General features: G+C 43.4%; 1 protein-coding gene across 1 annotated transcript in view; it reads right to left on the reverse strand.

The window, feature by feature from the left end:
- The window catches only part of CELSR1 (cadherin EGF LAG seven-pass G-type receptor 1), a 173,213-nt gene that overhangs the window by 47,170 nt on the left and 112,763 nt on the right, over nucleotides 1-13,280 (reverse strand). Inside the window, exons 6-8 of the mRNA XM_086746818.1 lie at nucleotides 4,170-4,327; nucleotides 2,922-3,085; nucleotides 1,354-1,479 (exon numbers count right to left, since the gene is read on the reverse strand). Coding sequence (XP_086602944.1) covers nucleotides 1,354-1,479; nucleotides 2,922-3,085; nucleotides 4,170-4,327 — 448 coding nt within the window. The remainder of the gene's footprint in view (nucleotides 1-1,353; nucleotides 1,480-2,921; nucleotides 3,086-4,169; nucleotides 4,328-13,280) is intronic.

The following is a 13,280-nucleotide window of genomic DNA, read 5'->3' on the forward strand; positions in this document are numbered from 1 at the left end:
CACCAGAGTTGGGCCCTGGCATTCTCCCAGGAGACATCAGTGTGGGTTTGTACCACAGAGATCAGCCTATCATGAAGAAAAAACCAGAACTTCACTGACAAAGATACCTGACATGAGACACATGGAAAAATTAGATCTTTATGCAAATCTGGAGAGTTCAAAATATTTGAGGAGCTGCTACAGAAAGCAGATACCTCGTTGGGGACAGTAATAGCAGCTCTGGGCTCTGTGTGAGGTGGGACATTCCTCTCCCCTGGCCCTCAACCTGCAGACCCTTATTTCCAAGCCAGAAATGTAACTAGGTGTCCACTCCTCCTAAGCTGCTGCTTCTCCAGCAAAGGTAGAGGCATTGCCATCACAAAGATCTGGCCCAGGCTAAGGCATACTGTGCTAAAGTGGTTTGCAAATCACTGTAGTGTGTGCACCTCAGCTTGGAGACCTGCTATTCCAGGGTCCATGATGCTAAGAGTAATCAAGAACGTCTGATTTGGAGTAGGTACAGTAAAAGAACAAAATTCTTGATCACACTGCAAACTATTCTGAGCTAAGCATCACAAGGGGATAATGGAAACGAAGACCTACCACATCTACATCAGAGGACAGAATTTGGCCTTCTTTTTCCAGGAAAGCCATGCCTAGTTTAAGCATGTTTTCTTTCCTGGAAGCCTCCAGGAAGACTCCAAACGAGCAACCCTTCACCAGACGTGGAGGTGCCTCCTTACAGTGACCAGCCCACTGCTGCACTGACCCCATGGGACCCGTAGGGCAGATGACTCCTTGCTTCCTTAGCAAGAAACTAACTGCAAGTTCTTCACTCCCTATAAAACACACCTGCTGCTCCTCCCTCATCCTTTATTAGTGAGGTTTTACACATACACGCACATTGTGTTCAATCAAAGAAAAACCCAATAAAACTGAAAGTGCTCTTACTCAGCAGAGACTGCCTTCTTGCCAAGAAAGTGGTGATTAAAACTGCACATTCATCCCTGGTTTGAGTCAAAGCCCAGTAAAGTCAGCGGGATTCTTTCCACTGATTTAAAGGGGCTTAGCATCAGGCGTTTTTACTACAAAAAAATTACTAAATACTGCCAAGTTCTGTGGAACTACTTTGCTTATGTAAGTAAACCAATGAAAGCTGCTGTTACTTATGACAGTACATCAGCTATCATATTTATTATATAGACAATCTCTAAAATGATTTCAAACAGATAATGAGTGATTTTTAGTCTTAATTGCAATCTTCTGTTACCTGCCCCTTAAGCATAACAGTTTGACATACATGCCATGAGATGTTAATGACAGGTAATGAAACCTGCGCACAAGAGTACACACGAAGAGGTCTTTGCATTCTACCTTGCTCGCAGTTTTTCCCTCCGTAGTGTACAGGGCACTCGCAGATGTACGTGTTCCACTTGTTGACGCACGTACCTCCGTTCTGGCACCAGTTGGTTTCACAATAGTTCCTTTGTGCTGCACAGCCTGAAATTCAGGAAAACAGTTACTTTGCACGGTTTTAACAAGAAAAAGGCTCTGAATTATTGTATCTGAGCTTTTTATGCAAAAAGAGGACATATCTGTTACAGGTTTGGAGGGTTTTTTTAATATCCTTGAAGTCAGGGAGGCAAAACGTGGATGGCAAAAGTTTACACGAGCTGAGCAAGTGTCAAATTCATAAAGACAAACCTACCAAAGGCTATTAAATACACTCACTGAGCAGAAAATCTTTGGGGACTAAGAGAAAATGTTTGGAAAATATCACTACACACTTGTACTGTTTTTATACTCTTCTCCTGGCATCCACTACTGAAGACAGGCAGATCAGCTGGTGCTGTGACTCAGCACCACTGTTCGCAACTTACTGTCCTCTAACCAAGACACTAACCAGGGAAAGCCAATGTGCAGTGTTACACAGCAGAGTAACACTACTACACATCATTGTTTTAAACTATATGGAAACATGTTTCCAAATGAGGAAAAAAAAATCCATCTTAACAAACACAGGTCGTGCCCCTCCTAACATATATTTCCACAAGATAAAATCTTGTGTTTTACTAATATTAGAGACATAACTGTTCAAAAAGGGCTCCAAGATAAAACAACAATTTGAAGCTTATGCCACAACTCCCTTCTTAATCCATGATCAGTGCAACATATCAAGAACTGCAGTTAGGTTAGTGCATTTTAGGAAGGGATTTGCCAATCTTGTGTCTAAGAGCCAGTTTTATAATGATGCTAAGATTTTGTACACCAGAACTAATCCTGATCAGGGATTCAGGGACTGGAAACCAAATCAGAAACTCCAGCAGACTGCTTCATGAAATAGGTTTCAGATTTAAAGGACTGCAGAATTTAATTTACAGAACAAATATAATTTATGAAAAACTCATTAAAAACATTGTCTTTTTCGTGAACGAATCCCACTAGCTTTCAGAGCAAAGTGACATTTAAAAGGTAATTAAAAAAGAAAAAAGAGGAGAAGTTCATTTAGGAGTAAATTCCTGGGTGAAACTCATAGCAATGCAGGAGGTCTAAAAAAGCCCAGTCCTTTTCTGCGTGCCACTTAATCCTGGAAGGGTGCGCTGTGCCACGGGCTGTTGTGTGCGTCCCTGGCACGGGCGCAGACTGCACTTTGCTCAAACAGACAAGGTGGGTTGAGCAGGTCTGGAGGCAGCTGCACCGGTGACACGGTGGCAGCGCAATGCCCAGTAGCACCTTGAGCCCCTGCCACATGGCCTGGGGCAAATGTTTTCCGCTCAGCAGCACTAACAGGGAGACAGGGGCCGCTTCAGATCCCTCTGTCCCCTCTCCCTTCCTGGGGTTCCTCCCAGTGCTGGCCCCTTCGACATTCTAATCCCTGTTACACACACAGATACGGCAGAGAGCTTTCCCATGTTGACTTTTGAGGTGGTAGTCGCTCATACCTGGCAGCGTGCCGTTATTGGCGATGAAACTAGCCATGTCGATTGGCTTGCTGTCGATAGAGAGGTTCCTCATGCAGCCAATAAACTGTCTGTTGTGCACTGGGAAATCTTCAGGCAAGTTTGGCACGCCGCCAAGGAGGAGAGGGCCAGTTAGGTCCAAAGATCTGAAGAAACAAAGAAATGCTTATCATTTCTTGCATATGGTTTGTTTTATTCTTTATCTTACTGCTTCCATAAGCATATTTGAGCTGTTCAGTTTACCCATGTTGCCATGTACTTCCCTCTGCTACATCAGTACTTCCAGAACTTGCAATCAAAGGACTTTCCAGAAATATCATAACTTTTAATTCAGGAGCCATCATATGCACACAGAATCCAATGACCTGTCCCTAACAGTGGCCAATAGGAAAAAGAAAATGAAAATTATGGAAAAATGTCCAGCTGCGTGACACTTCTTTCTGATTTCACTCACCCAGGGGCTGGCTTATGCTCCTCAGCACAAGGGCTGAGACACTGTAGATTTGATACGATGACTTAATTATTTTACAGTGCCACCCTTTTAAAATCCTTTGAAGATCTTTACAACATTAGGTGGAAGCAGGTTTCACTGAGTGACTCCACACTGTGTGAAAAGTATATCATTTGGTCAGTTTGAAGTAGCCCTAATTTTTATGGTCCCTCCTTCTCTTGGGATTTCAGAGCAGCATCTGCATCTCAATGGTCTTCCTAATATAACTCATTATTTTATATCCCTGCTATGCTGCTTGCTGTCCACCTCCTCTTTAAACCCAACAGTACTCGTCCTTTTGGTCTTTCCTCACAGGAAAGTGGTTTTTTTAAATACCTAATGATTTTTCAATGGCCTTTTCTGTATTTCCTTTATTTCTATCACCTTTCAAGATAGGACTGTTAACTCAAATGATGGAAGTAATAAGCTCTTCAGCCATCCCTTTCATTAGTCAACTCTAGCATTTTATTTGCCCTTCTCTCTACATTTTCATACTGAGTAGACGCTTTTTGGAGCTATCCACACTGACCTCCAAATCTTTTTTTTTCTTTTTTTTTTTTTTTTTTTTTGCATTTTACAAGTAATTTGGGCACATGACTGTATCTACACAAAACTCTGTGCATTTCCCTCAGCGTGCTGACACTCACAGTAGCCTCCAACAAACTCCTTTAATCACACACTGTTGACTCTCCCCTGGAAGAAGAGAATGAGTGGAAAACACAAATATAGGGAATCCTTACTTCTTTGAGCCGGTCTGAGTCCCCTGGGCAGCGCAAGTGTAGTTCCCAATGAGGCTCCCGAAGCGCACCGCCACTGCTGTGTCACAGTCGTCCACAGTCACCACGGCCACCTTCTCTCCTGAAGGCCCATGGGGAATTCCTAATCGCCCAATGTTGGGCTTCAAGAAATAAATGGCACATGTCATAGAGTGCTACATACATATGGGATTTAAACGCTGGGTCAGCCATCTCAACAACACACTTTTATTTCACAAACGGGACTAAATTAGGATGTGTGTAAATAAAGTAGGAGAACTTAAGTTGACCTACAACATCTAGGCAAGGAAAAAACCCAATGGATGACTTTAAAGAGGGTCCATACATGCTCAGTGTGACACACAGCATGGTGAGAAGTGGCTTTGGTCTTTTCCACTGTGGAACTACTTTGGCCCAAATCACTTCAAAGAGGCATTTTCTTTCTTCTGCACAGTAAACTCTAATAAATTCTGCTCATTTTGCAACTTTTCACCTCAAATGAAGGAAGTCACTTGAATTTTAACACTGCTCCTGCCCAAAGACAGAAAAACATAAAATGATGTAACATCACAAGTGAGGCTAAAGGTTTAAATAAAATTTTCCCTGTGTGCAGATTCCTATAAAGGCGGTAGCAAAAGACTGTCTGACGACTGGAAGGGAGCTTAGATGAAGACAGTTTGTGCCTGCTGAGAGTGCCTCCCGGCTACAAGATGGAGAGCATGGAGACCCACTGCCTATGGCTGAGCTGGCTGAGAAGTCTTCCGTCTTCTAGTCATAGGAAAATAGAGATCATCAACCGAGAGAGCTGGACATTCAAAAATAAGGGATGGATCTGAGCTTTCTCATGCAGCTGCTTTGGTCCAAGCATGCAGACCAACATTGCAGGTGGTGCAGGGAAGATGGGAAGAAAGTGTGTTTTAAAGTGGCAATAAATAGTTTGGCTTGTCCTGATCTCTGGCTTTACCCAGGTAGTAGGAAACTCCTGCCCATCCACCCACAAAGTGCCCTTGTGAACACGGGCCACAAAAATAGAGTTGCCACACTCAGCTTCACACCTCCACTATTACTGGCTCACTCTGCTGATCGTCCTGCTGCCAGGTGTTGTTCTCTCCGCTTCAGCAAATACTGACGGCTGGGGAAATTCACCCTAAAACACCAAATTTCTGTGCCTCCACCACAAACACATCCATCTTCTCCATTCATTTTCTAACGGAGAAGATGTACCCCAGTGTGACTGACAGGAGACTCTATCTGCTACACAGGAATTCAAGAGGCAGATTCCTCCAGTAGAGGAGTGCATCACGACTGTTAAAAAAGGGCATGTGCATAAAGAGCTGCGTATCAGCCTCAGTGAACTAGCAAATTTGCTAAGAAAACCATTTTCCATGTTCAGTGTTCGTAGAGAGCTAGAGTCCCAATCTACCACTGGTGCAGGATCTCCAAGGATTTTATGGGTACAAGAGAAGCAATAAGCTGAACTCCTCTGGCTCTGCTGCCATTTCTCCATGGGCAAAGGGACACCTCACAGCAGTGAAGTCACCAGGATCTGACTCAGACACGCAGCACAACTGAAAGCCAAGAGATACTTCAATGATGCGTTGATCAACAATAGATGTAACCATATGAAAACAGAAGATGGCTGGGCCTCACACTGTGGTTTGCTGCACACTCACTTTAAAACGTATTGCTCAACTGCGTACTGAGATCCCTTATTGTACAGCAAACAAGGAAGCGGTAAGGGGATAAATGCCTGTGCTTTCTGTTTCGCTTGTACACACATAAATTTGTTAAAATACCTAAAGTCACTTTCATCACGTGTAAAGAGATACAGAATTATTTCTAAGGGTAATTATCCCAATGTATAAAAAACATTTTAAAAAGATGTTTCCTGGTGTCAATTCCAGTTGGAAAGTATTTTCCATTTCCTCTACCAAGAGCTAATGCGATCGCATAGTTTGGCAGTTATACAGCATAAGGTTTTGACCTCTCTTGAGTGATATTAAGGCAGATTTTATTTTTTTCCGATACTCCCTGGACTTTGCCACTGCCTAGCTTGGAAAGACAGGAAGCACACACATTTGCAGTGCTAAAAATGTTATTGTATGCAATGATGGCAATGTTAGTGAGCAGTTTTTCAAAGCAAATGAAAAAATACACAGAAAATTAACCAACTGATAGGCAGACCTTCCCTTCCAAAATTAAAATGTTTACATTCTGGGTGCTACTTCTATTCATTTGGAGGAATGATTCGATTAACATTCAGGTTCTTGTGCTTCACTGAAATAACCTATTGTTTCTTACATGGGAGCCCTGACAAAGGCAGGGTATTTATTCTCGCAGCAGGGGGGATCTGCCCAATGTTAATCAAGACTGCAACCCGATGAGACGCAGCACTTTGCAGCTGCTCCTTCACAGTCAGCTAGCTGCAGCAGTAAATAGATTTTTCCCCCCTACTTTTATTTAACACAGAAATTGCAAAGCGTTGCTCTAGATGTCAACTGTTCATTGCAGTGCAGACCTCTGGCATCTCTTTGGCTCTGATGACCACACGGAACCATAAGCTGACGGAAGAAGAAACTGAATATTCCGGTGAATGAAAAAAGAGCTGTCAGCAGCTCAAACACCTCGTGATTTTCTGACCACGTTAAAAGGCCCATTTGACAGAACAGGCTTTTCCCAAAACGGAAGAATATGTTGCTGGGAAAGGAAAGAGAGATTTAATGTAACATGGGCTCTTTTTTCTCTTATCTGTGGCATGTACTACACTACTCATCTTCTCAGCACCTAGCGTAGGGAATGCTTTATAACAGAAATAATGTGAAATAAATAAAAGATTGGAACAGAGGCAGCCTCAGTTAGGAGTTCCTTCAGAATCAAATAATGAAATTTATTTTATTCACTTAGTATTTCGATTAATACTAAATATAGCTTGCTGGTGACACAAAGGATATTTAGAGTATCATGCATTACAAAAAAAAAGAATAATTTTGAACAGCTGACTCCTAAAAAGATAATAACAGAACATAAAACATGATATTTAATGACAAGAATTTCTATTGCAAGCTCAAAGATCATCACCTATAAATGAAGAAAAATAAGAAAAAAATAATTGACTGCAAAACGATTACGAACCATGGTGTGATTAAAATATAAAAAAGGCAATACAATAGAGGGTTGTTGTGAAGATGAGTATGAGGGAAATTTTATGACACTGAACAGGAGAGAATACTGTGGACAATTTTTATTTAATTTATTAAAAATAACTTCCAACTAGAGCAGATGCACAGAACTGTAGCCAGGGCAATGGAAAGCTTACCTTATCAAAGAGACCAAAGGACTTGCCGTGTTTAGCCTCGCAAAGTAAAGGCTAAGGAAGAGTTCTGGAAATGAGAAGGCGCTATCACTGCAATGAGCACAGTACAGGAACAAATGGGGATAAGATGCCCATGAGTAATGTACGCTGGAATTCAGTGGGTGATGCCCAGCCATACAAGGAGTCATCTTTGGGAAAGCTGCAGGGGCAAAGACTATAACGAAGAACTTAATTTTTATTTGTGATTATAGAAGCTAATGTTAGCAAGAGGACTGACCTACATTTGAAAGAAAATAAGTTACAGTAAGCAGCACCTGGAAAACACATAAGAAAGCGAATTGCGACCACTAAATGACAGCACACACATTTACACTCCAGGCATAATTTTCGCCTCTGTGGAATCCTACTAGAGCAAGACTGATCCCTAACAGTAGGAGCAGCTACCACTAACCAGCATTAATTCACACTACTATTTTCTGAAAATATGTTCAAGGAGTTAAAAGCCAGACTTTCATCTGGGTACTTAGCAGTCCTTTCTGCCTGTCAGCCTCATCTCCTGAAACACAACGCCACCCGAAAGGCAAGTTTCATTAGCTGTGCCAGTTCTGCACTCATGAGTAAATGTTCAATGTGGTGTACAGGAATTTGCCAGCATGACCCCCATTAATGGTAATGCAAGTCATATAACTGAGCTGCTGCTCATGGGGCTGAAAATTTACCTCGCGCTGCCTAACCCTAAAGGCTGCCTTTTTACTTAGTGCTCGTCCAGAAAGAGGTTGGAATTCAAACTTCAAAGACCACATGCTGTAAAAGTGAGTAGCAGGAAGAGGTAGCAAGCAGTGCCAGAGAGAGAGATTGGTCTCCCTTAAACAAACTACGAATGAACTGGATTCATCCTGGACTCAAAAAAAAAAAAAAAAAAAAAAGCAACCCTGAGTGTCACAGTATTATCACCATCACATAGTGATTCTTCAAACATTCTGTGCACCCCATATTAAAATGCATCGTGTTTGTTGTACTGACACTTACTTTTGCTGGATATAATCACATACAGAGTCACCTGGAGAAGAGAAAGATGCAGCCCTTACTCAGGACACACATGTGAGAGCAGAAGCCACCTACCCTTCTCTCTAACTGTGAAACAAGATGCACTATATTTAAGTTCCCCAAATAATGACAATTAGTACATAAAATCGTACACAATTTCACAAAACGTAACTTTGCCTCTTTGAGCTTTCTTGAGGAGAGATGGTTCTGATGCATGGGTGGACAATCTTAAATCTTGTGTCTAACCCATGACATTCTCCCCTGCTCAGAGTTACAGGCAGACTGCGACTGAAGAAATTACAGTCTTCCAGGATGTCTTTTGAAAACTGCAGTTCCTTTTCTGACCATAGTTGAGTTAACAGTAAGACTCGTCTACTGTCCTTGGTGGTGACCTGGAGCAGTGCCTTCTCAAGCCGCAAAGGTGGGCTGCGGTTGACAGCGGAGTGAGAGAATACCACTGCAAAGGTATTTTGCTACCGATACCAAATCTGATTTTTGTGAAACCGAAGCACAAAGCAATGAACTGTTTGGATTTCTCCCCACAACTTCAACAGAAAAAAACTGAAAGAAAGAAAGAAAGGTTCTCCAAGGTGCATGTAAAATGCTGAGAAGCTTAATCTATGAACTTGTGTTTTACAAATGGAGACCAGATAGAGGAGAGAAGGTCATCAAAACACATCTGTTTATAGTTTGCAAATCTACTGCACAAATGTACTCCCATTCCACTTAACACATGACACGGATATTCTCATGTATCTCAGTTTCACTTGGATCCTCTATTATTTTAAAGTAAATATTTAAACTGCAAGAGCCCACACAGTTACTTATTAAAGACACAGATGGTCTAACGATTCACAGTGAATGGAAAAGACATACAGATTAACGGACAATGGAAGACTTGTCTTAAATACTTAACTGTTACATTTTTACATTATAAATACTACTGTTTTCAAAAGTCACAATGCTAAATTTCTGGTGAGGTTTAAGCAAATAGTCCAATATTTGGTAGACTTACTTTTAATTAAACCAGACTAGATACTGTACATGTAATAGAAATACTGCAAACTACAAATGTTTGTTCTGTCAATCAGCAGTGATGACACTCAAATTCCTGGATCTCACCCTTTTATTAGTTAATCTGCAAGACAACAGGGCTCTTCCAAAGGTCCCACAAGCATTTCCTCCATCAGAAACACCTTTTTCCAACTTCCATTCTTAGATAACAAATTGCCACTTGACTTTTTGCACAGATAGAAAGAGGGAGAGTGGTTTTGGTCAGCCACAGGAGAGTGTTCCAGCTTCACAGATACTCCCTGAACTCTAACTGAAAGCTGTGCTCTCCAGCCCAGACCTCGGCCACAAAGACTTCCGCCTGCTTTAGCCACCCCACTGAGTCTTTTGAAGGAGACGACTCAGCAGCAGACTAAGTATGGCCAAGACTTTGAGAACACAAACTGGGAACCCTTGCAAATGAGACGCAACTCATCTCTTTATGCTTGGCACGAAGAGACCTGTTTTCTTGGGGGACAGATATAATGTCGCATATCGTAAACACTGCGTTTGCTGAGCTCACTGTACACATTAAAAAATATATCCATTTTAGAAAGTTCGTCTTTTAGCAAAATGCCTTGTGTGGCATGGCTTAATAGGCAGAGCTTGGCTTGTCTGTCTTTTTAATAAGTGCAAATGTGTAAAAAGAAAAGCCATCCTGAAGTCAGTGCCAGCCTTTCAGTGCTTCCAAGAGTTTGCGCACTGGACAATAAGTTACCCTTCTGTTTTTGTTAATCAGTAGCTAATGATTTATTGGCTGTTTGGACTGGTTAAAGGTTAAAAAGAATCTGTTTCCTAGTTATTTTTAATACAAAAAAGCATGCCTCTGCATTGTTAATGTGCTGGTTCAGACCCGACTGCCTCCAAAAGTGTTGGGTGTGGAAAATGCCTCACATTCACACCCTTTGGGGGCTCTTTGCTTCCCATTACTTCCAGTTACAGTAATAATGGGAAAAAATGGAGCATCTGGCATCAGGTCTCACTGCGGCTGCTGTTGGGGCTCTGCCTGTCGCCAGGGTCCCCCCTCGCTGGCTCCCTGGCACTCATTAGGCAGCCCGCCAGCCGCCCCTGCTCCTTCGTTAACCCGCTGGCCTCTGGTCTGCTATCTAACGTGGGGAAGCGAGAAACCCCCTCCCATTCCCAGGCGATGCTGTGCTGCTTCAGTGGTCAAAAAGCTCATTAAGGGCCTGTGGCGGCGGCGGTCTCCCTGGGCAAGTGGCCGGAGCCCGGCCTCCCGCAAGGAAAAGAAATAAACAAACAGGAAAAAACATATGGGGAAAGCACCGTGCTCGCAATCCCAGGGGGAGAGACTAGGAAATGCCGGAGAAGCTTAGCACCCTAGCACTTGCAGACCATTCTGATCAATCGGGAAACTCCAAATTAGGCCAGATTAAGAGAAACCATTAATCTTAATCTCTGCTTTTTAAAGTTTCTCCCTATAGCTTTCCAGAGCATCTTGAAAATAAGGGGGTGTGAAGAAACAAGAATCTTTTACACATCCTGATTAGTCACCAGGGAAAGGCAGGACAAATAATTTCACATAAACCCCTCTCTCCTTTATGTACGTATCCCCTTTATTCCCTGAATATTTTAATGGCATTTCTTTACACAAACTTGGCTCAAGTCTGCAGAGAAGTGTGAGAGCCTGTGACAGTGAAAAGGAAAATAAAAAAATTTCCCATCAGTGAGTCAAAAATGCAAATCCTGAAAAGCCACCAGACCAGTTCCTTTTCCTAGACAAACTCCCTGAAACACCGATCTCAGGATCCAGGCTGGGCCTCAAAGTCAGGCGAGTTTTACTGGGCTGATCTGTTATCTCCTTCACAGCCGCATCCAGAGGCTGAACTTTGATATTCAAAGCAGGAGGCTCCCGGCGCAGCTATGAGACCTGACACGCGTGAACAGCGCTGCCCGAATTGCTGCTGCTCTTTCAGTGGTACGGTATAGATGGGGAGCAGCCTTCCTGTCCCATCACATGGAATTGGCATGGAGAGGCTGTGAAAAGCCATGGTTACACACACACAGCATCCAGACATGTGCCTTCCCTTCACAGAGTGTGAGCAGCATCTTCACAAATATCATTCAGATCTTGCAAAGGGTATATTCTTGGATTTGACTAATTTTGGTAAAGGCTGCTGTAGAGCTGATGGGAAGAATGAGTTTCCCCTGCCTGCAAATGAAAATTTTATCCTCAAATTTGTATTCCCAGATGCTTCTCAGCTCTTTGATGCTGAATCAGTGACACAGCAAGAAGGACCTGTTTTGGCTGCTGAGAGACCATGCCCACTCCTCAAGGCAACATTCAGTTTTCCCCATGGGAAACACCACTTACCATGGTGCTCTGCTGCTGCGGGTCCCCTTGTCCACCCTTGACAGCTCTCTTCTCCCCTCTGATCTGCCCCTGTGGCTGGCGCACCTCTCCCTGCCCTCTCCTGCCCTCTGAACCCTTTTTCTGCCTATTTTGCTGCCTCTCTCTCCTCCATCACCAAGGACGCTCTTCCAGCATCCTTGGAGATCAAGAGCATCCTTGTTCTCCTTCACATGCTCTCCTCTCCCAGTTCAGCAAACCCTTCTTCCTTCGCCATTTGTCCCTATCCACCTGCCAAAGTACCACTCTCAAATATTTTTTGCCTTACAGAAATCTTGTGTGTTTTACAACTTAATTTTGCATCCAGCATGCAAATGTTATAGCTTTCAAGAGTCCAAGAAATACCTAGAAATAGCAGAATGTGGCACTTATTCACAGCAACTAACTCCTTCTTGGATTCATCCCTCATGACACCTTGCCAAGCAAACTGCAGCTCAGTGTGGGTGATGGGGACACAACTGGGTCTATAAAATCCAGGAATTCCACAATGCTCTACAGGCTATCCACCCCACTCTCGCCCCATGGCCGGACCTTTGCAAGGGTCTCCTGGTATACACAGACCCCTGCGTGGCCAGGCAATTGCAAAGTGCTGCTTCCCCTCACTCCACAGACAGATGCAAAACACCTGAAAAGTTACTGCAAACCAGGGAGCTACTGTAGATTTACTGTGTGATTAAATGGAGATAACAGCACACTTCAAAGCACTTGCACCACATTCCTGAGGTGCCATTTCCATGACTCCACTGACTTCCTAGAAGCCCTGCCAGACTGTACTGCACAGCACAGCCTTCAAGCACCGTCCTCAGGGCCTCATGGCGAGCCAATGGCCATTCAGACTCTGCCTGCTCTTATGGAGGTCCCTGGCATCTCCTTAGCCTTCAGGAACTGAAAATCACCATTTTGGGAAGTGTCATTAAACCTCCAAGGAGTTCCACACTGTGGAGGTCTTGGACGGCTTGAGGGAATTTGGTCTCAAGGAGCACCACCAGCTGCCAGGTTCCTCGGGGTGATCTGAGAGACTCACACCATGGGGAAAGCCACGTAGCTAAAACCCAGCTCAGGTGTGGGGTGGGCACGGATCTAGAAGTGGCAGTGCTGTAACTGGGCATGAAAGTCAAGCCTTTTAAAACCTGGGAGGAGCGAGAGAAGTAAGTGCTGAGCAGCCTTGCTGAGGATGAGCCTTCTAGAAGAGCAAGGACTTGGGTTGGTTTTGACACGACACAGTCCCTTTGTCACTTGCAGAGTGAAAACCCTGGGGATGGTTTCTGAAAAGTTACTGTTTGCATTTGCATACAAAATCACTGCCACAAAAACAAGT

This window comes from Chlamydotis macqueenii, chromosome 1 (assembly GCF_036417535.1).
Source record: "Chlamydotis macqueenii isolate bChlMac1 chromosome 1, bChlMac1.mat, whole genome shotgun sequence".
Lineage (NCBI taxonomy): Eukaryota > Metazoa > Chordata > Aves > Otidiformes > Otididae > Chlamydotis > Chlamydotis macqueenii.